At 41.5% G+C, this 19,946-nt stretch overlaps 1 protein-coding gene and 1 long non-coding RNA gene across 7 annotated transcripts in view; one reads left to right on the top strand and one right to left on the bottom strand.

Annotated features, from left to right (window-relative positions):
• Positions 1–7,570: 7,570 nt before the first annotated feature.
• LOC131274976 (uncharacterized) overlaps positions 7,571–19,946 on the bottom strand; it is a 47,573-nt gene continuing 35,197 nt past the window's right edge. For 2 of the 6 annotated variants that reach the window (XR_011646774.1, XR_011646777.1), the window contains exon 7: positions 7,571–9,219. This is a non-coding gene — a long non-coding RNA (uncharacterized lncRNA). Of the gene's footprint in view, positions 9,220–12,778; positions 16,178–19,946 lie in introns of those variants that run through there. The other 4 variants (XR_011646776.1, XR_011646778.1, XR_011646775.1 and 1 more) reach the window with 3 other exon arrangements.
• LOC111761492 (leucine-rich repeat-containing protein 37A2-like) lies at positions 10,541–18,749 on the top strand. Its single transcript, XM_058283439.2, has 6 exons — positions 10,541–10,834; positions 11,223–11,327; positions 16,765–16,814; positions 18,195–18,249; positions 18,331–18,473; positions 18,567–18,749. The coding sequence occupies exons 1-6, from the start codon at positions 10,700–10,702 to the stop codon at positions 18,640–18,642; spliced, it is 564 nt and encodes a 187-aa protein (XP_058139422.1). The 5' UTR covers positions 10,541–10,699; the 3' UTR covers positions 18,643–18,749.

The raw sequence follows: 19,946 nt of genomic DNA, 5'->3' as shown, positions 1-19,946 counted from the left end.
ATCTTTTCCAACTCCTGCTATCCTTCATCTTTTTAATTTTAGATAATCTAATAGGTGTATAGTTGTATCACATTGTAACTAATTTGCAACTCCCTAAAAGATTAATGGTTTTGAGCATCTTTTCATGTGCTTACTTGACATTTTTTTGTCTTCAAATCTTTTGCCTATGTTTTAATTGGAGTTTTTTTTTTAAGATTTATTTTTTATTTACTTCTCTCCCCTTCCCCCACCCCCTGTTGTCTGTTCTTCTGTGTCCATTTGCTGTGTGTTCTTCTGTGTCTGCTTGCATTCTCGGCAAGACCAGGAATCTATGCATCTTTTTATTGCGTCATCTTGCTGTGTCAGCTCTCCCTGTGTGCGACACCACTCCTGAGCGGACTGTGCTTTTTTTTAATGCAGGGCGGTTCAGCGTGGGGTGCACTCCTTGCGCATGGGGCTCCTCTACGCGGGGACACCCCTGCATGGCACAGCACTCCTTGTACACCCAGTGCCGCATATGGGCAAGCTCACCACACGGGCCAGAAGGCCCTAGGTTCAAACCCTGGACCTCCTATATGGTGAGCGGATGCTCTATCAGTTGAGCCACATCTGCTTCCCTTAATATGAGTTTTGAGAGTTCTTTATATATTCTGGAAAAAAGTGTTTTTTCTGATCTGTAGTTTACAAATATTTTCTCCCATTTCTATGGCTTTTTTTTCATTCTTTCAACAGTAGAAGTTCTTAATTCTGATGATGTCCAATTTATTATTATTTTTTCTATTATGGATCATGCTTTTGGTGTTTGCATAACTCAAGGTTACAATGGTTTTCTCCTATGGCGTTCATTGCACTGTCTTGGATTTGTGGGTTTATGGTTTTAATCAAATTTGGAAAAGTTTTGATTATTATCTTATCAAATATTCTTTGTGTTCTCTCACAGGTTTCCGGTACATTCATGTTAGGCTCTTGAAGTTGTTGCATAACTTAACAGGTTTCCAGTACATTCATGTTAGGCTCTTGAAGTTGTTGCATAACTTAGTGATAATCCTGGGGTTTTTTAAATTGTTGCTTTGTTTCTCTTTGTTTTTCATTTTGGGTAGTTTGCACTGCTATGCCTTCAAGTTCACTGATCTTTTCTTCTATAATATCTAATCTGTCATTAATCCTATCCCATGTAGTTTTCCTTTAGACATTGTAATCTTTAATTTCTGAAAGTTCATTTTAGGTCTGTTTTAATAACTAGAATATAGGTCACCAGAAAATAGAAAGAGGTTAGAGAATGGAAAGCTGAGGGTTAATCTGTGTAGAAATGATAAAAAAAAAAAAAAGGTCATTAATCATTGGAAATTAATAGAAAAAGTGAAAACATGTCATAGTGTTTGTATTTAGCAGTGCTATTTTATGGGTATGAGAGTGGTTGAAAGGGGAAGTCTAAAGTCATGTATATAACTAGAAGGAAAGCTAAAAAATATGATGCGGGACTGTATAGCATAGTGAAAACTCATGTGAAATATGAATATGGGTGACATTCCATATATAAGACTGTTTTTCTTTGAAACTGAACAAATGTATGTTAATGTTACAAGATAATAATATCAGGCAAAAATACAACCAAAGCAAACTGTGGAGGTAGTATATAGTAATATATTAATAATTTTTCAGTCAGGGTTAAGAAAAAAAAAAGAAAATACACTAAAGAAAGGAAACTTGATACCAGGTACTACATATTGCTTGACTCCATTAATACAAATAAGCTAATGAGACAGAAACAGAATAGCGGCTATTTAAAACAGGGGAAGCATAAAGAGATTGAGAGGGGATGAGTTTTGGTTTATTTGTTTTTTGTTTGTTATTATTATTGGAATAATGAAAATGCTCTAATAATGATTAAAGTGATATATGCACAATTATGTGATTATGCCACATACCATTGATTGTACCCTTTGGATGGATTGTGTGCTTTATTAATATATACCAATAATATGGATTTATCTAAAAGCAGAAGTTCAGTTTGGATCTGTTTTATATCCCTGATGCCTCTGTTTCACAAGTCCAATCTATAATCTAGATTTTTTAACATATGGACTATAATGACCATAACTGTTTAATGTACTTGTCTGCTAATTTTAACATTTGTGTCAGTTTTATATTGATTTTGATTGATTGCTTTTTCTCCAAATTATAGGCCATATTTACCTACTTCTTAGCATACCTGATCATTCTTTATTTGATGCCAGATGTGTATTTTTCTTTGTTGGGTGCTCTACATCTTTTATATTCTTATAAATATACTCGAGCTTGGTCTTGGGTGAAGTTAAGATACGTGGAAACAATTTTATCCTTTCACATCTAGCTTTTTAATTTTTTTTTACTTTTTATTTTCAGATCTAGCTTTTAAGATTTGTTAGGTGGGGCCACAGAGTAGCCTTCAGTCTAGAATTCATTATTCCCTTCAAAAGAGGCAAGATCTTTCTGAGTACCCAGTGTGCCATGAATCATGAGGTTTTCCAGTCTGGCTTGCATGATATACGGTTACTCTTTTCTCTAGTCCTTTTGGGTGCTTCTTTTCCTGGCCTCCAGTAGCTTTATCGCACACATGCCCTGATCAGTATGTCACTGAATATTGAAGAGATCAATCTACGTATCTCCAGAGTTCTTTCTCTGTGCAGCTTTTTTCTCTCTAGAACTCTACATTGCAAACTCTAGTCACCCTAGTTTTCCTGGACTATTGGCTCCATTTCCTCAATCAGGGAGTACACTAGTCTCTACCAGAGTTTCTCCTTCATGCACCCTGGCCTGGAAAGTCTCTCAAAGCATTAAGCTAGGGCAATCATAGGGCTCACTTCCTTTACATCCCATCTCTTAGAATTGCTGTCCTTCATTGCCTGATGTCCAATGCCATGAAAACCATTGTTTCATATATTCTGTGTGTGTGTTTTTTTTAAGTGCTTCAAGTGGGAGGTTAAATCCAGTCTCTGTTACTCTGTGTTGGAGTATTCCTCGTATGTTTATTTATTCAACGGCATTCTTCCAAAAGAAGAGCTCCTCATCCCTCTTCTGGGTCTCATTATGAATTCATGGATTCTTCTTTATGTTATACCATAATATCATCACTATTCTTTCAAATGCTTAAATTGTCCAGATTTGGCCACTGAGATCACTGTTATCTCTATTATTGTTTAGTCACATAATATGTATTAAGGTAAGCTAAACAGATTTTTATGCCCATAATATTTTCCATATTTACCACTCACAACCTGGAATTTAAAAAGGGACTCCAGAAGTTGGAGGCATAGTCAGACTCTGCTTTGATGTCCACCCTTTCCTGTGTACGCTCAACCCACAGTGAGACTTTTAGACTGAAAGGAAATACTTCTAAATTACACTACAGATCATTATAAGCCCGATTCTAATCCCTACCGCCCTTATTCTACGTATAGGATGCCCCTTGCCATTCTACCCTTCTGTTGTGCTGTCCTCCTTCCTATTTATTTACCACATATTTAAGATCAGCAATTTACCAACTGTTCCCCACTCAACTCTCCAGGCCATATGCCCAAGAACCCCTTCTTGCACAGCCCTGTGGCCGTGGCCTGCCACTTCTCCCTACTCAAGGAACCCCTTTACCATTAGTTTAATTCTCCTTGTTTCTGTTTATAGGATTTTACCGAGTCATATGTCCTGCTGCCTCTGCCAATTTAAAAATAATATAGAGGTTATCTGCAAGACAGTCAAGCTGCGTTGTGACAGTGAATGTGTGACAAATACAACACGTTGTGGTGAGTCTGAATTGCCTAATGACAAATTTATAAACTAAAGATGTAAATGCTTTATATTTATTCAGTCAAACGTTCAGGGCTCAACTCCTTCAATTTGTAAAATTACTCTTTCTGAAGGTCATATTCCCAGGCTGGTTGAGAGTAAACTAAAAATGTAACTAATGCACATACATAAAGGAACAAGAGAAACTATTGGGAAGGGGAAACAAATTAACAATAGGTCACATACTGTCATACCATGCTCTCTGTTTGGTGCTTTGCCCCAAAATGATAACCTATTCATATAGTGTGTTACAGTTTGTAAACTGATTTCATATGCATTATGTCTCAAGTACCCATTGCCTTATAGGAGAGGTGTAGATGCACTTTTGTTGTTTGTTTTGTTTTTGCAATTTTAGAAAAGAGAACAAGTGATGCTGCTTTATAAAAGTTTTATTTGGAACTTCAGAGATTCTGGTCTCTTACCCAGCTCTTGTAATGTATGGAAAGGCCCTTCCATTCCTAGAGTGTCCAACTCTGAACTTGCTCTGCATCTCAAGCTTGTCTATTCACACAACACTCAGGTGCATTTAACTATTTTTCTTTATATAAGGTTTACTGGCATTAACTTCAAGACTTCCAAAACATGACTTCCTTTATGTCCAGATAGCTTGAATACAGGTCTCTAACAGTGATCAGGGCAAATAATAAATAATGACACTTTGCTACTTATATAAAGACAGTGCTGCTTAGTTTTTAAAAACATATTCCATCAATGATTCCCTTCTCCTCCAGAGGTGGCAGTACAGGCATTGTTACATTGTTAATCTCCTTTTAGAGATGAGGGAAAACAAGATCAAAGGTGTTAAGTGCTGCAGCTTAAGGTCCAGGTTTCCTGTCTACAGTTTGGTTCTCTCTCTAAGCCCATGCTCCTCCTTTCCCATGCTCCTCACTCTCTTTGGCTTGCATTGCCACCAAAAGTAATTTAATTCTTCCGGAACAGAAACCTATCTGCACAATAGTACATTTGACTTTCTCACGGATAAAAGCTTTTATGATTCCCCAAGTAGAGCTGGAAATATTAGAAATGAGCTAAAAGCAATGTAGGCATCCAAAATAAGTTGCTTTTTTTTTTCCTTTTGCATTTCATGACCTCAAGAAATGTTTTTGCACAAATCACTATTATTCCACAGATTTGTTGAACATTCCACATAGGCATGTAATCTGGAAAATTTTAAATCTCTTTTTTTAAAAAATCTTTTAACCTACACTCCCAGATCCCTGCCCAAATCTAAGGAGACAACCAGAGAGGACATAGTGTTTTCATCTGTGTAGAGCCCTCTGTTATGGGGGCTAAAATAAATGGGAGTAGAGACCAAAGGAGGGAGTTGGGTGAGTCGGTGGAGAAGGGCATGTCCAATGAGGACCTGGGGGGGGGGGCGGCGCTCTGCTTCAGCAGCTCCGCACTTGCTCCCCTCAGGTTTGACTTTCCTAGTGGTCATTTATGATGGCAGCAAGAATGTGAGTGCACTGAGGAGGTGGGAGAAAAAGCCTTTCCCTCCTCATCTGAGGTATATGAACAAGAGGAGATAAGTAGATCTGCAGAGGGTGGAGCTGAGTGGGACAGTATTTTTCTCTCAGCTCAAGGCTTTTATTGAGCCCTGGGCAGTTGGCCCTTGGAGACCAATAGAATAATCCTAAATACAGTTACTGTATTTCTTTTTTTTTTTTTTAACAAATCAATTTTATTGATACATATTAATAATAAAGCATACAATTCATTCAAAGTGTACAATCAATGGTATTTGGTATAATCACAACGTTGTGCATTCATTACTTCAATCATTATTACAGCATTTTCATTATTTCAATAATAATAATAATAATAAACAAAAAACAGACAAACAACAAGAAAATTCTTCAGCTCTCAAGCTCTCTGTTTCCCCTGCTATATATATGTGGCTGCTATTCCTGGCTATTCTTGCATTTATTTATTTATTTATTTATTTTTTTTAAATATTTATTTATTATTATTTTTTAAATTACATTAAAAAAAATATATGAGGTCCCATTCAACCCCACCGCCCCACCCCCCACTCCCCCCACAGCAACACTCTCTCCCATCATCGTGATACATCCATTGCACCTGGTAAGTTCATCTCTGAGCATCACTGCACCCCATAGTCAATGGTCCACATCATAGCCCAGACTCTCTCACGTTCCATCCAGTGGGCCCTGGGGGGATCTACAGTGTCCCGTAATTGTCCGTGAAGCACTATCCAGGACAACTCCACGTCCCGAAAACGCCTCCACATCTCATCTCTTCCTCCCGTTCCCCACACCCAGCAGCCCCCAGGGCTACCGTTCCCACACCCATTCCACATTTTCTCTGTGGACATTGGATTGGTTGTGTCCATTGCACACCTATGTCAAGTGAGGGCTTAGATTCCACATGGGTACTGGATGCACTCTTCCCGCTTCTAGTTGTAGACACTCTAGGCTCCATGTTGTGGTGGTTGACCTTCTTCAACTCCATGTTAGGTGAGTGGAGTAAGTCCAATAAGTCAAAGTGTAGGAGCTGAAGTCTGTTGAGGCTCTGGGCCTGGGTGTCATATTATCAGTCCAGAGATTCAAATCCCCTACATATATCTTAAACCCAGCACCAACTACAATTCCAATAAAGTAGCATGCAAGTCTTGTGAAAAGAGATCCCCTCTGATTCCATTTCCATCACGCAGAAACACCAGCTCCAAAGAAGGGCCATCTGTCATGGCAGTGAACCCCTTCTGCCATGACCATAGAACCCGTGGGTCTCTTTATCCCTCAAAAGAACCAATACCTGGGGTTGTATCTACCTTATCTGTCTCTTAGACTCTGTTCAGTTGTACATAGGGCTATTCCTTCTGACAACCTCCAGACTCTTTTTTAGAGACTCACAGCCTTATAATCTCATTTCTCCTTTCCATTTCCCCCTTACATTAGGTCAAACTGCTTCCCGAAGTCATGTTATTATATGTAGACAGGTATATTCTGCTGTTCCGCATTGAATCTTTAATTCAAGGTCATTTTCTAGTCGCTTCTTCAGCTGGTATGTGGTAGTGATCCCTCGGTGCCAGGGAGGCTCATCCCCGGGTGTCGTGTCCCACGCTGGGGGGAATGCATCACATCTACACGCTGAGTTTGGCTGTGAGAGTGGCCACATTTGAGTAACATGAAGGCTGTCAGGAGGAAACCCCCAGGCACAATGCTACTCTAGGCCTTGTTCTTATTGCAGGTGCATAGGCTCAAAAGTGTAGCCATTAGTATCAAGAGCCCACTGTTGGGCCCTCCTTCCTTCCTGGTTCTTGCCGTTGCACCTGGAGGATTGCCGCTGCTCTCCCAGGGCCCACAACAGTGACCCCCCGGCCAGGAGCCCAGTACCCCCCCAGCTGTTGTTTTTAATTGTTTCCACTATGAGTATATATAGACATTACCATATACCCTGGGCATATGCCCTGTATAACTCCCTGTCAACCATATATATCCTGTCAATAACATCCCATATCAGTATTCCTCCGCTGCCATTGTTGAACCACTCTGTGATCCAAAACTTCCCGTAAAGTGAATCCCAACATAATGTCAGCTTCAGAAGAGTCTTAGATCACCAAAATTCATATATACAATATACAGTATTTCCCCAGATCCACCATAAAACCTTTTCCCTTCCACAGCAATAATCTTTTAACTTATTCATATCATATTTCCTGAAACTGATGTACAGATTCCGAAACTATAGTTTTCAAACAAGGTAACATTTGTGCTTACTATGTGGTCCATACTTTAGGTTGTACAGTTTTCTAAATTTTTTAGTTATCCTATGTTTTGTCTTATGGTTTTCATTATTAGTCTGTCGTCCCCTATATGTTTTTGGTGTAATATTAGCTGTTTTATATTCATCCTCGTGTACTCTCACATAACTCCTCTTTTGCCCCCTTATTTACCTTTGTTCCATCCATTGCACGTCCATTTTCCCCTCCCCTTAGGGCCCACAACGCCTGCCAATCTAATGCCCTGGGAGCCGTCCTTTCTCACGAGAGATACAGTTCTCTCTATTTGATGGCATTAGTCTTCCCCAGGATATGGGTCCACCCCACCCAATGGTAGAACCCACCTTGGCAAAATGAGCCTTCAGCTATTCCCTCCAGAGTCCGTCCCGCATCAGACCATACCCCCTGAGCGTCCTAACCAGGTAACCCTCCTACTTATACTTTGATACGTTTTACTCAACATTTAGTTCTCAACGAACTTCTGGCACTCTCCCATGTTTGTATGTTGCCCTTCCCTCCCACCTATTTCTTGGACCATATTACCCCTCTTCCCATCCCCAGCCCCCCTCAAACCCAGAAAACCCCACCCGAAGGTAACCCCTTGCCCCCATTTTGTCCCTTCTTTGTGCTCATACTTACCCCCAGCTCATCACAGATTCCACCCCTACAGACATTAACTCACATCCTTCCTCCACCCCCTGATTTCCAGTAAGCCACTTTTCTAGACTCTAGCTCTCTGAGGCAGTTAACTTATTTCATATCATTGAGGTCATATAGTATTTGTCCTTCAATGCCTGGGTTGCTTCACTCAACATAAGATTCTCAAGGTTCATCCATGTTATCACGTGCGATTGTAGTGTATTGGTTCTTACAGCTGAGTAGTATTCCATTGTGTGTATATACCACATTTTATTGATCCACTCATCTGTTGATGGACTTTTGGATTGATTCCAACTTTTGGCGATGGTGAACAATGCTGCTATGAACATTGGTGTACATATATCGGTTTGTGTCCTTGTTTTCAGATCTGATGGGTATATACCCAGCAGTGGTATTGCTGGGTCATATGGCAAATCTATGGATAATTTTTTGAGAAACTGCCAAACTGTCCTCCAGAATGGATGGATCCTTCTGCATTCCCACCAGCAATGGATGAGTGTTCCCCTTTCTTCACATCCTCTCCAGCATTTGTATTCTACTGTTTTTCCCATTTCATATTATAGAATGTTCTGAGTTGGTAACTACTTCTTCAAAAGGTATCTTTTTCGCCTTGTGCTGTTGCCAGTCATAGGTTTAAGTCTGGGTTTATTTCTCTCCTCTCCATATGGTACTCAAATGTCTGTTGACTCCTGATTTACTTGGCTAGGAAAATACAGACTGGGATATGTGGCCTGACAAAGAGCTGTCTGTTCCGTCTTTCGTTATCAAAAGCAGTGTCTTCTTTTTTGGCAGATGAGGAAGCATCTCTAGTGGATACAGAAGGAGCCTTCATGAAGGCTTTGCAAGCCCGGAAGAAGAATAGCAGTACTGAACTGACCATTGAGCCCGAGCAAGCATCCTCAGACAACAATGGCGTCAGTCTGTCAGCTTCCACGAACGAACAGCTGGACTTCGATGATGACAGTGACGTTATTAGTGCACTGAATTACATATTGCCTTATTTCTCAGAGGGAAGTCTGGAAGATGTAGAATCAACATTATTACCATTCATTAAGCTGCTTTTGTCAAATCTGCAAGAGGGAGATAATCCCCTGAATCTTTTGACAAAAAACACAAGGAACCTTCCTCTTAAGAACGCACCCAAGAATACTCTTTACAAAAAAAATTACGCAAACTCTATTTTCTGGAAAATTTGTTAGATGCAGAAATTCAAGAAAACATTGATGAGGTTAAAAAGAGAAAAAACTGCCATGCCTATGCATTCCAACTTAATAGGTACCAAATTTAAACGCCAGATCTTTCAAAAGAGATTGGAAACTGCCCAGCCACAGGGCAGTTTCCAGGAAAAGAGTCTGGCAAAGATTCAGAAAGCAAGTGTAGGAAAAAGGCTGTTGAGAGTGAACAGAGTCATCAAGGGACCAAGAGGCATCCAGAAAAGGCACTTCAAAGAAATGGGAGATCAGAGTATCAAGAGGAAACAGGGTGCCCAGGCATTTGTGGAGAACATCGCCAAAGAAAGAATGCCCAGGAGGCCCACCCCAAGGGAGCTGGGGCGGTTTCGCAAGGTGCGGAGGCCAAGGAAATTGGTGGGAAACTCCTTCGACACTGAGCCTTCATTTGTAAAGGACCATAAGGCAGCAGTCTCTTCTTTCTTGAAGCAATACTCAATGGGCAGGCCTTCTACCACCATCCCTCTACGAGCCCCACCTGAGGTTAGAAACAAATTGAAAGACTTAGCCTACTCCGTTTCTGTTTTAGAAGATGCAAAAGATAGAGTTAAACACATGAAGGCTCCTAAACCAATCTCATATTCCAGAAAAATTACCTCTTTCATAAAGCTCACTCTCGTGTAAGCCACAAAACACTCAAGGCCAGACCAAGTCGAAAGCTCAGAAAGGAAGGTTCATTCAATAGACTTATGCTTGAAAAGAGACCTCCTTTCTCTGCAATGAGAAGCCTCATAAATTCCCCTTCAGGAGAGGCTTTTTCATCTTCAGAACGAAATTCTCAGGAAAATCCTTTTTCAGAATTATTTGGTCTTTCAAAATCTCCTACAGAAAACATTGCTAAAGAAACAATTACTGCAAAAAGCAATTCTGCAGGAAGTATTTCTGTAGAAAACACTTCTGCAGAAACTACTACTGTGATACAAAAGACTGCCCCTATAACCCCTGCCGTTAGGAATTCTACCACTGCAAATTCTTCTGTGACTGTAGACAACTTAATGCTAACTGTTAAGCAAACCAATGAAACCCAATGGGTATACCATAACTTGGGCACCGACTTACTCCCCAAGGCCGAGGGCTCCACTCTTCCACTTCACTCATCCCCAGGTGATAAATTTGAAACTCAGCTAAACCAACAACTACGGTCTCTCATCCCCAACAACGATGTGAGAAAGCTCATTTCTCATGTTATCCGGACTTTGAAAATGGACTGCTCTGAGCCCACGTGCAACTGGCCTGTGCAAAGCTCATCTCCAGAACAGGCCTTCTGATGAAGCTTCTCAGTGAACAACAAGAAGTAAAGGTGTCCAAGGCAGACTGGGATACAGACCAATGGAAAACTGAGAACTATATCCATGAGAGCACAGAAGTCCAGAGTGAACAAAAAGGGCGAAGATTAAGTGAGGTGAGGATAAGTCCAGAAACATGAGACCTAGGCTTTTCCATCAGAGTTTAGGACATGGCATTGGAGCACCCAAGCAGGAAGCCCAGAGGCTCCTAGTTCATGCTTGTCTCCGCTATGTAACTTTCACCAAGACAGTGATCCTACCACTTTGCTCATTTACAGAATGGTGCCACTATTCCTAGGGTGGATGAGAAGAGGACCCAACACACAAACAAATTATAGAAGAGTGCTTGATAACATTACTTAACACATTCAATTTGATATGGTCTTTAAAAACCTGTAAATTAGATTCACATGGAAGAATGGGGTTTTGATGCTAAATAGATAGCTTTCGTCTTTTCCATTGCTTTGTTGTTGTTTTTAAATTGTTCTTCCCTTTTTTTTTTAGCCCACAAAAGAAGTTCCAGGATATGACTATAACAACAAACTCATCTTGGCAATATCCGTTACTGTGGTAGTGATGATTTTGATTATAATTTTCTGTGTCATTGAGGTAAGGACAATTAATTCAGGTTTCTGGAATATATCCTGTCTTTATAATAGATTCAGAACCCACAAACTAAAAAATCAAAGCCACTGTCCCACCTGCTACTACTACTTGGCATTCCTCTTCAGTCATTAGGACTGAGGTACACTTTGTTCTTTTATTGCAAAGTATATTCCAGGAATTTTTACAGGAAGGAACCCCACTCCCAGGAGATCTCTGTGGAATTAAAACCAAGATAACAAGCTGTAAGACTACTTTGAGAAGTTAAGTTTAAGAAGGCCAGAGTTGACGTGATAGCAAAATTTCTTCAACCCAAAACTGTCAGCTCACTGATGAACTCACAGTCACTTTTCTTCTATCACTGATTCCTTTCCTTGTTGGGGGAAAGGACGAGAGGCAATATAATCTCTGCTTTCATGGAGCTATCAGTCATGCCGGGGAGATAAGACACAGTAAAAGGATGAAACTGTTATCTTTAAAAAAAAATTATTTTTTTCTGTCCATGTCCCCCCCCCCCCCCCCCCCCGTGCCTGCTCTCTATATCCATTTGCTGCGTGTTCTTCTATGTCTGCTTGTATTCTCATTGGGCGGCTCCGGGAATGGATCCTGGGACCTTCCATAGTGGGAGGGAGGCGATCATTCTCTTGCACCACCTCAGCTCCCTGTTCTACTACATCTCTTATTGTCTCTGCTCTGTGTCTCTTGTTGCATCATCTTGCTGTGCAAGCTCTCCGCATCGGCTGGCAGTGCTGCATGGGGCAGCATACCTGCACAGGGTGGTGGTACCATGTGGGCCGGCATTCCTGCACAGGGTGGCACTCCTGTGTGGGCTGGCACTCCACATGGGCCAGCTTGCTGTGTGGACCAGCCTGCCTTCACCAGGAGGCTCTGGGCATCAAACCCTGGACTTCCTATATGGTAAACGGGAGCCCAACTGCTTGAGCCACATCTGTTCCCCTGAAAGTGTTATCTTGTAGATCTGTTAGGTTTATTTAGCATCTTTCTTCTCCAGTGTGTTAGGCATTGTCTAAATAGGTTAAGTTAGGCGGCAGACTTGGCCCACTGGTTAGGGCGTCCATCTACCACATGGAAGGTCTGCGGTTCAAACCCCGGGCCTCATTGACCCGTGTGGACCTGGCCATGCGCAGTGCTGATGCGTGCAAGGAGTGCCGTGCTACGCAAGGGTGTCCCCCGCGTGAGGAAAGCCACCCAGCATGAAAAGAAAGAGCATCCTGCCCAGGAATGGCGCCGCCCACACTTCCCGTGCCGCTGACTACAACAGAAGCGGACAAAGAAACAAGACGCAGCAAATAGACACCAAGAACAGACAACCAGGGGAGGGGGGAAATTAAATAAATAAAAAATAGACACATTAAAAAAAAAATAGACACAGAGAACTGACAACTGGGGTGGGGGGAAGGGGAGAGAAAGAAAGAAAGAAAGAAATCTTTTTTAAAAATAAATAAATAAATAAATAAATAAATAAATAGGTTAAGTTAAACTGTTGCCACTAAATTAATGCATCAGGCTACTCTACTACATGTACCCTATTCCTTCTGTTCAATTATACAAGGGTTTATTAATTTTCCCAATAGGTGGGTACTAGCATATGAAAAGTCAGGTTCAATAAACTGACAAATCTTGACCCTACTATACCAATCCAACCTATTTTACCCCATTTGCCCTTTCCAATGTGATGGCTACCCTCCATGCCAGCCAAAGCAGCTCCTCAGCATACCCCAGGCACACCATGCCCATTCCATCTGTGCTTTTGCCCATCTAAAATTCCCTTAATTCACCCTGTCTGTCTAAGTCCTATCAAGCTGACAGAAGCCAACTCAAGTCCATCTTTCCCCCTGAAGCCTTCCCTGGATACTCCTGGTCCTAGTCCATCTGTGAGATCTGTCGCCATGTCATGGCAGCCATAGCAAGGCATTCCCCCTCCTTGAGAACTTAACAATGTGGTAAACAGTTTTTAAAAGTGTGGCTAACCAAGACAGAACACATGATGGAGCAGACAGATTCATAAGAACCAGATGGCTGCCTGGTCAGTCAAAACCTGGCTGAATGTATTAATATATCTAAACAAAAGTATGTCTATTGGCAGGAAGTTTCTGTAAAAAAGTAGAAAGGGAAGGAAGAGGCCAGCATGGGCTGTGCCCATCCTAATATTGCCCAAGAGTGAAGGAGCTGCCAGCAGCAGATGGGGCACCTCGGGCCCACAGGAGGCGGTGCCTGCAGGGCAGATGCATGGATCTAGAAACCTCAGTCCTTTCCACTGAATGCCAGAATCAGCTGATTCCTTCTGTTCTGATTCTTTGCTCACCAAGTGGCCTTCTGACTGTGGCATTGTGTGCCACGTAGGCCTCTAGATAACTCCCTGATGGTGTAGGCACAGATGTTCTGTCTGTGGAATAGATGTATTGGCATCTTGAACACTGTCAAGTCATAGTCTAACATTCTGATTTTTGTTCAGTCCTGTGATATTGATAAGGTGAGACTGTCCTATCAGGAAGAAGTGAGTTCTCTCTTGGTAAGGGAAAGAGTCTGATTTCTGAGTCTGGGAGGCTGGGGCCCAGCATGGGGTCAGCTTGGCAAGGCCTCTAGGGAGACAGTCAATCACTGGCCATTGCCCAGACAGTACCTTCCTCTTCTCCAGCTGGCATATGACCCTTCCTTTCTATAAAATCATATGCTGCTTTTGATTTCCATGTGTAGTTTAACCTTATATTTGTATTTCTTTATGTGCTTTCATTATTTCCTTTTCCCCACTTAGATTATAAGCTTTTTTAGGACCGGAACCTTGTAGTGTTCTCAAAGGAAGAGAGCTAAGGCATTATATCAGTTCCACAATGGGGGGTAATACAACCTAATATTTATATGAAGTAGCATAGAGTCCAGCAATAGACAGAACCATGCATTCCTAAGACTTTTGAAATGGTACCTCCTAATATTCTGATAGTGGGGGGAAATGAATGAATGGTTATAGAACAGCTGCCTAACTATTTGGGGAAAATAATGGTAGATCTGTATTTCTCACCTTAAACTAACATACTTCCATAAACATAAAAAAAATACCATAAAAGCATTAGAAGAAAATAGAAGCAATATGTTTTATAATCTTGTGGTGGGAAAGAGCTTTCCAAGCCTGATGCCATGGCGTGATAGATTTGATCACCTTGTCTTTGACACTGTTAGCAAATTAGCTCCTATTTATGCCAAACATTGGACTAAGAGCTTAATGTATTTTGTCTGACTTAATCCTCAAAACCAGCCTGCAAGCAAGATGTTGTCATCCTTCGTTTACACATGAAAGAGATCGGTTTAGGCTCCAGTGGCAAAACCAAAAGCAGAACCAGAGTCAATGCCCATAAAGCCTGGGCTCCTTCGTACCACTGCTCTGTTTTGCCTCCTTAAAGACAAAAACAAGTGGGAAATAGTTGAAATATTGACATACAGTGAAATAGTATAATATATTTAATATGCAAACATCTTTTATAAAACAAGAAAAGACCAAAAACAAAAAAATCCAGTGGGAAATGAAGCAGAGGCTACAACGGGTAGGAGGTGTGTTCATGTACTCCCATCTGTCTGTCCTCTCCTCATGGCTTATGGGGTGCGGGTCTTGTTAGGGAGGACTTTGCTACCCCATGGGATAAAACTAGTTTCCTATATTTTCTTCTGATACTTGTGAAACAGTGTGTTGTTATTTTTCTTTTTTAATCCATCTATAATTTGTTTTATTTGGTTGGTTTGGGTGTGGTTGAGGTAGGAAACCTAACTCCCCTTTCCCCCCACATGAATATCCAGTTGTTTTAAAATCTCTTATTGAATGGTTAATTCTTTCCTCACTGATCTAAAATACATTTTTCTTGACAGTCCTGTTCCAGGACCAGAATTACCCTACTTGATGCCTGTTGTTTTATAACATAGTTTGCTATTTGGTAGGGCATGCTCCTGCTCTTTGATCTTCTTTTTCACGCTTTTCATAGGTATTTTTGCACATTTTCTCTGTGTGTTGGAATTGGAATGGAATTAACATTTCCTTTTTAGAAACATGGCATCTCACACCATGTAATCCGTGCTTACTGTCATTCTGAAGTTTTACTGCTGAGTTCACGCATCTTTTATTCAGTTTCTTTCTAAGTACTTTATACATTTTTATTGCTATTGTGAATGGGATCTTACTTCCATTACATTTTCTAATTGGTTTTCTAATTACATTTCTAATTGGTTTTTGGTGGTTACACAGAAAAGCTACTGAGGTTTGTGGGCTGATCTTTTGATATATCCAGCTACCTTACTGAATGCTCTTATTACTTCCAATAAAAATTTGATTGATTCTTTTGCGCTTTTTAGGTTCATCATCATTTCATACGGAAATAATGATAATTTTGCCTCTTCCTTTCTAATGCTTTTACTCCATTTATTTTTCTTACCTCATGGGTGGTACTAATGTTTTTCTTGTTGCATTATCGGTGGTGCTCCTAAACAGTGTCTAATAGTAAAGTAATAACAGGCATCCCTCTCTCCTTTCTGACTTTGAAACAATGTTGCTATTTGGGCTTCTGGTAGATACTTTTACCAAGTACATTAATCTGACAAGGGGGTGCTGATGCAAAGTTCCAGAAATATGTTGGCTTTTATAAAGGGTATTTATTTGGAGTAGAAGCTTAAAAGTTACAAGGCCCTAAAGAATCCAACTCAAGGTTCCTTTCTCACCAGTCAGTTGCCACGTGTTGAAGCAAGATAGTTGCTGGTCAGTGCGAGGGTTCAGCCTTCCTCTCTCTCAGCTACAGGTTGGCACAGGGCTCTTCCATCTTCCTGGGGCTTTAGCTGTTTAAGCCTTCTCCTTTCTGTCACATGGCAAGACCAAAATAATCAAATTCTTTCCTCTTCCTTGTCTTCTTTTGTGTGTCTTCTTGACTGAGTATCCATTTATATAGCCCACCAAGGGGGTGGGGACTCAACCCTGAATTAAACTCTACTAACATGGTCAAATCAAAGCCCTAATCTTATCATACTTTAATCAAAGACATCTCAGCTGAATCTAAAACAAGCAAAGGGGATCACGCCCAGAGGAACAGACCAGTTTACAAACATAATCTCCCTTTTTTGAATTCATAAATAATCTTAAACTGCCATATCACGTTAAGAATGTTTCCCTCTTTTGCTACCTCTAAGAGTTTTTATTAGGAATTACATGTTGCTTGTTATCTAAAACAGTAAAACATATTAAGTGCCACCTGCACTCAAGATTCTAAACTAGGTATTGTGGAAGAGCCAAAGAACTATGCAACAAGCTAGTACACCTGTCCTGGAAAAAAAAATTGTCATCTGGCTGGGAAGATAAGACTTAAGATAAATAAAAGGAATGAATAAAGGTTTGGAAAGAATGGTTATTGTGATAGATAATCATGATTATGTTTTTCTTCCAAAACAGATTTATTCTCATAGAGCAGCATCAGAGGAAGATGAAGAAAAAGGCCCACGGTAAATAATAACCTGGCAATTTTTAACATAGAATTTTTAAACTAGAGAAGAACCTAGAGCTCCTATATTTTGATTCCTCATTTTTTAATGTGGAAACTGTCAAAGGCATAAAAATACTTATTCTAATGCTTTGCCTGGCTCTAGAAAATTAGCTCCTCAGCCAAAGCTGATTCAGAGGGGCCCGGCATGGATGCACCTGCTGTCATCAGTTCTTGAAGGAAAGGGTGGGGGAGGAGAGGTTTGAGCTGAGCCCGTCTCTTCCTGCTGCTGGTGGGCATCAGGCTGGCCAGAGGCCTTTCTGGAGTCTCTGGGGAAGGCACAGGGAAGACCGCACGGCTTGGAGGTCAGGGACCAGTCTCATTCAAGGCTGATGGAAGGAAAACTATACGAGTCCTTCCTGTAAAGTGGCCAGAAAACTTCCCTTCTCATCCTGCTAGTTTTCAAGCCCCTACTCATCCCCTTTATTCAAACCTCACTGAATTTTCATTAGGAGAGACCCTAGATAGCAGCTTGTGCCTCTCCCTTTTATAAGAAAATGGAGACGGAGAAAGGGAAAATACCTTCCCCATGGTCACACTACTAATGAGTGTCAGAAAGAGGGTGGTTCTTTTCCCTTCACCCACTTCTCCATTGATTATACAGTGCTCGGGCCATGAGCTACGTTTTATATCACAATTCAGTATACATATACTTAGATAGACACTTTTTAAAGTAAACCTATTCCACAATCTGATATTTTCTATTTTGTTCAGCTTCTTTTTGTTTGGTATGGTTTTGTTTTTTAAGGCCAGCCTGACCTTATATTGATTGTCAGTGATAACCTGCGCTGTGAAAATCAGAGAGCTAGTTAATTTTGCTAGCTAGACTAAGGCTTTTAACTTGGTGTGATTCAGCCTATAAGATAAAGCAACCTGTAGGAGAAAGAAGCATCTTCTCCACTCATCTCCTACCCTCTAGCACATGATGCATGAAAGACTACGTCTGAAGGGAACTGATGTAAAATATCCCTAGAGAGGGTGGCCAGTATGGCTGTGCAGTTTCTTCACTGCACAAGGGCCTCTGACAAGTGGGTGAATGGGACTGAAAATTCTGCCTATACTCCATGCCCAGCCACGTACAAAGATGTCCCCAGAAACATTAGGGGCCCTCTTGGATGGACACTGAAAGCTCCTGGAAGTACAGCATGCATGGGAATTGTTTAAAAAATCCAAAGTTTGTGGTGATTTTGCTAATTGTGATTTATGGGCAAAGGTAAACATTTAGTTCTGCCAAGACAAGAGATGTCTGTAATGAGAGACACAGAGAATGCCACAAATCACTAACCATCCTGTGTGTGTGTGTGTGTGTGTGTGTGTGTGTGTGTGTGTGCTTTCCCCCGAGGGGCTTCGTTCGATTTCTGCTGCAAAGGAAATGCACAACTGAAAGTGAGAATCAGGTAAACTTACACAGCATTCAGTACTGCACCCAGAGAAAGCAGGAGATGTACACTATTAACATTTCCATTTCTATTTTCTAGGAGGGATTTTTCTGGAGAGGGCGGCCACTTTGGCTGAGGGATATGTATAAGCCTCTCAATGCCACACGCAAGAAAAACATGGCACAGAAGCTACATGACAAGGACTCTTCAGATGAGGATGAGATTTTCAATAAGGATGCAGGGTAAATGACGGGGGACAATTTAAACGTCTTATCTAAAATGAGTTAAAGTCTTACTTTCAAGAGTAAAAGCCATTGGCATCATTCTTCTCCCAGGGAGCGCAGTGCCCCACCAGAGAAGATGGAGTCTCTAGAAGCTGCTGAAGAGGAAACTGAAGAAGCCACAGTGTGACCCCCGCCCCGCCTCAGGCCACCTGCAGATTTTATTTTCTAATATTGACTTCTCAGCATTACTTGTAAAAATGCCTATTTTCCTCATATTAAAATGTTTAAAACCCATAGCCGACTCTAGCTATGTGGTAAGGAATTAAAATGTAAATAGTTAAATAACAAGGTGTTTATCAAGGGCCATAGACAAGAAAAGCAGGGCTGGAGCTAGAATTCCTCACCGTAGCCATTACTCTGCTAACCGGCAATGTGGGCAAAGGAGGAGGAACAGGGGCTTCTCTCCCCCATTTCCATAATATAGTTAGTCCTTGGGAAACTAAAACTGTATCAGTCTCTAGGAGTATAGACTATTAAGTCAAAAAACAATTTATTCTGGTGCTCTCTCCTCATTGCAGGAGTAGCCCTGGTCCCCCAGCTACCACTCGCTGACTGTTTGTTGTGGATGGGCCAGAGGAGCATCCACCTTCTGGCCCCTCTCCTAAAGTCTTGAGGTTGCCAGAATATTTGGGTCATTGAGTCTACCTCCACTGTGAGGCCAAGTCCTGACTTCTTCCCAAGCTTCAAACTCAGGGGGGAAATGGGTGTCCTGTGTTGGTGTAGGAGGTCCTCCATCCTTACAAGCTATTGGAAAACTCACACTGCCTTTTTTCTTTTTCTTATTAAACTCTCCCAACCCTTGGGTATAGCTAGCAAGGAGTTGTTGGAGGGATAAGGGATAAGGGTAGAGGAAAAATGTGAACAGTAATGGCCCGAGATTGCTCTCCTCCGGCCTGGAAGGGTGTTATTTTGGGAAAACATTTTGGTGAGGACCTAGCCTCCCCTCTGCCCCCCACACCCCCTTTCCTCCTTATCACCCCCTCCCCCCCATCAAGTGTGTGCTACTCAATGCCCTCTAGCTCAGCCCAGCACCAAGCCCCGACCTACCCGCTTCCTTCCGCGCCCACCGCATGATTTCAAGTGATGATGCAAGTAAAACCTGCATTAGACGCAAGAGCTCCTGCATTCCTTCTGCCCCTCCAGGTGGGGTGAGATAAGAGTGCAAGGAGGGCATGGCTTTTTCCTTAAAGTGAAAAGTCATTAGTAGATCACATTTAGGAATGTTAAGCACAGTGACTAAAAGAGATTCCAAATAAGCAAGATTCGATAATCGACCTATTGAACTTACAGTAACCTGAGGTGAGGAATGATGCCAACCAAGGAACGACAGCCCAGAGTCCCCCAGAAGAGCGGAGCAGCTGGGAGAGAGCCCAGCATTGTTTTTTCTCTGCTGGTTGGGGTTCCAAGCAAAACGAGCTCCCCTTTAGTGCC

This window comes from Dasypus novemcinctus, chromosome 21, assembly GCF_030445035.2.
Source record: "Dasypus novemcinctus isolate mDasNov1 chromosome 21, mDasNov1.1.hap2, whole genome shotgun sequence".
Taxonomy (NCBI): Eukaryota; Metazoa; Chordata; class Mammalia; order Cingulata; family Dasypodidae; genus Dasypus; species Dasypus novemcinctus.
Note: the sequence above shows the minus strand (reverse complement) of the source record. Positions and strands in the feature narration are given on the sequence as shown.

What these genes read in the sequence shown, in the direction of transcription:
- LOC111761492 (XM_058283439.2), top strand. Translation starts at nt 10,700, where the DNA reads ATGAAGCTTCTCAGTGAACAACAAGAAGTAAAGGTGTCCAAGGCAGAC. An exon ending in TAATTTTCTGTGTCATTGAG is followed by an intron (nt 11,328 to 16,764) that starts GTAAGGACAATT and finishes CTTCCAAAACAG; the next exon opens with ATTTATTCTCATAGAGCAGC. An exon ending in ATTTTCAATAAGGATGCAGG is followed by an intron (nt 18,474 to 18,566) that starts GTAAATGACGGG and finishes TTCTTCTCCCAG; the next exon opens with GGAGCGCAGTGCCCCACCAG.